Source organism: Pteropus vampyrus, unplaced genomic scaffold, assembly GCF_000151845.1.
Source record: "Pteropus vampyrus isolate Shadow unplaced genomic scaffold, Pvam_2.0 Scaffold314, whole genome shotgun sequence".
NCBI classification, from domain to species: domain Eukaryota; kingdom Metazoa; phylum Chordata; class Mammalia; order Chiroptera; family Pteropodidae; genus Pteropus; species Pteropus vampyrus.
The window spans coordinates 1,157,697-1,159,663 of record NW_011889095.1 but is presented as its reverse complement, the minus strand read 5'-3'; the positions used below and the strand labels follow the sequence as shown (position 1 = coordinate 1,159,663).

General features: G+C 56.1%; 1 protein-coding gene across 1 annotated transcript in view; it reads left to right on the top strand.

The window, feature by feature from the left end:
- LOC105303747 (pancreatic secretory granule membrane major glycoprotein GP2-like) overlaps positions 1–1,337 on the top strand; it is a 22,505-nt gene extending 21,168 nt beyond the window's left edge. Inside the window, exon 14 of the mRNA XM_011377536.1 lies at positions 1,244–1,337. Within this exon, the coding sequence (XP_011375838.1) occupies positions 1,244–1,337 (94 nt within the window). The remainder of the gene's footprint in view (positions 1–1,243) is intronic.
- Positions 1,338–1,967: the final 630 nt, after the last annotated feature.

The window sequence follows — 1,967 nt, the reverse complement described above, 5'->3', positions numbered from 1 at the left end:
GAGGGTTCTGGAGCCTTCTGCAAGAGGAGGGCACGGGTCTGAAGCGGCACAGAGTCCCGCGGGAGGGCACTGTGGTTCTCGTCACCCCTACCTCCCACGACCGCTTTCGATGCTTGAATTAACTGCACACCAACCTATGTTTCATAACTATAAACTGGCGGCCATACGCTAATATTTCTGAAAATTATGATATTCTTCTCCCCCTCCCTTCTAGAACGTTAGCAAGTGACTCTGAAATTTCAGGGCTGGGGAGCTGTCATAATCTGGCAGTTGTGGCAGGAGAGGGGTACAGATGCCTCTCCCAGGCCCCCCAGTACAAGGCAGCTGTGATCCAGCTCGCATGCTGCTCACTAGCACCGAGCGCACGGTGACGTCCAAAGAGACGTGATCCCAGCCCCCCAGAGCTTAGAGTCTAATTTTTAAAGCCAACACTGACATGGTGTTTACCCCGTGCTATCTAAATGCCTGATGTGAATCCGCTCACTGAAGCCTTACAGAACCCCCATGAGGCGGTAGCCGCTAGTAAAAATAGTACTATTTGCGTACGGGGAGACGCAGGCACAGAGAGGTTGTGTGGTTCGCCTGGACCTGCACAGCTGGTTGTAGAGCTGGGATACGAGGCTAAGTGGTCAGGCCGCGGAGGCAGCGCTTTCTGACCACTGTGTCTTTCTGCCTCTGCGGGATCAGTCAGAGTAAGTGATGCTAGCTGCTGTGACAGACAATCCCCGACTTCCTGTGCCCTGACATAATAGCTTATTTCCCACTGAATCACTGGGGAGCGGGGCAGGGGTCGTAGTTCTGTGCCTTGCAGTCGACAGGAACTCAGGTTCCTGCTTTCTGGTCACTTTTCTGGCCACTCCGCTCTCCACTGCAAGTTCTCTCTTGGGTCCTCTGCATTGGGTCCCTAGATGGTGGATACGAGAGCATGGAAAATCATATAGGAGGTCGTAAGGGCCAGGCCTAGAAATGGCACACATGACTTCTACTCACGTCCCGCTGGCCAGATTCAATCACAGGGTCCTACCGACCTGCGAAGGACGCTGGGAAAAAGTACCTTCCGGTGTGCCCGGAGGGACGTGAAGGAGTGTTTGGTGGCTAGATAGCTTTGCCTTTAGGGCGATGACCCCTTCATCGCCTCCCGGGGGCTGCAACCCAGACCAGATATTAAGAACACTCTGCGTTTGTCACCCTCGTGCAACAGAAGACAGAGAGGCCAGCTGGCTCTGGCTCCTCAGTTCCAAAGGCTGACACCTGACGGTCATCTCCCTTGCATTTCAGGGTTCCTGGTGGCCTGGCCTGTGCTCCTCCTGCCTGTCCTCCTGGCTGGGCTGTTGTGAGCTCAGCTGGACGTCTGGCCTTGAAGCCCGCGTCCTTTCTCTGGAGATGGCTTCCAGTCACCCTTTTCGCTCTGCTGGATCTCTCTTCAGACCCCAGATGGCCTGGGTGCCCACAGACCCCAGGCTGGGCGAGGTTTGGGGAGAGGGGAGCTTTTGCATACCCCTGTCGGGGCCTCTGTATCCCTCTCTTCCCTGGTGGGGGCCTGGCCTGGGCTGACTTTCTCATTCTTTAGCAGGATCTTGAAAGCAGATTTGCTGGGTGCCTCCGTGGCTCCAGGCTCTACCCGAAGTGTAGCACGCCTCTGTAACTCCCGGGAAGAAGGACCGTGTCACTGGGGGTAGGGGAGTGAGATTAGCTCATCAGACGCACCTCCCGCGGCCCCTTCCCAAGCACCCCCTGTCCTCGCTGCTGATGAATTGAACAGACTGAGCCTTGCTTTCACCCTGCTTCCTCTGACGTATTTCCATCGTGGTCTTGACAATCGCCCTGGGAACATGTTGAGAAGGGACCATTTTCAGAGGCCCTGCTCCAGGAAAGACCGTTCCCCGTTGCACCCCTGTCCCCTGCCACACCGAACGTGCTTCGATGTGCCTAAAACTACACCAACTCCACCCTCTGGGACCCGGCTG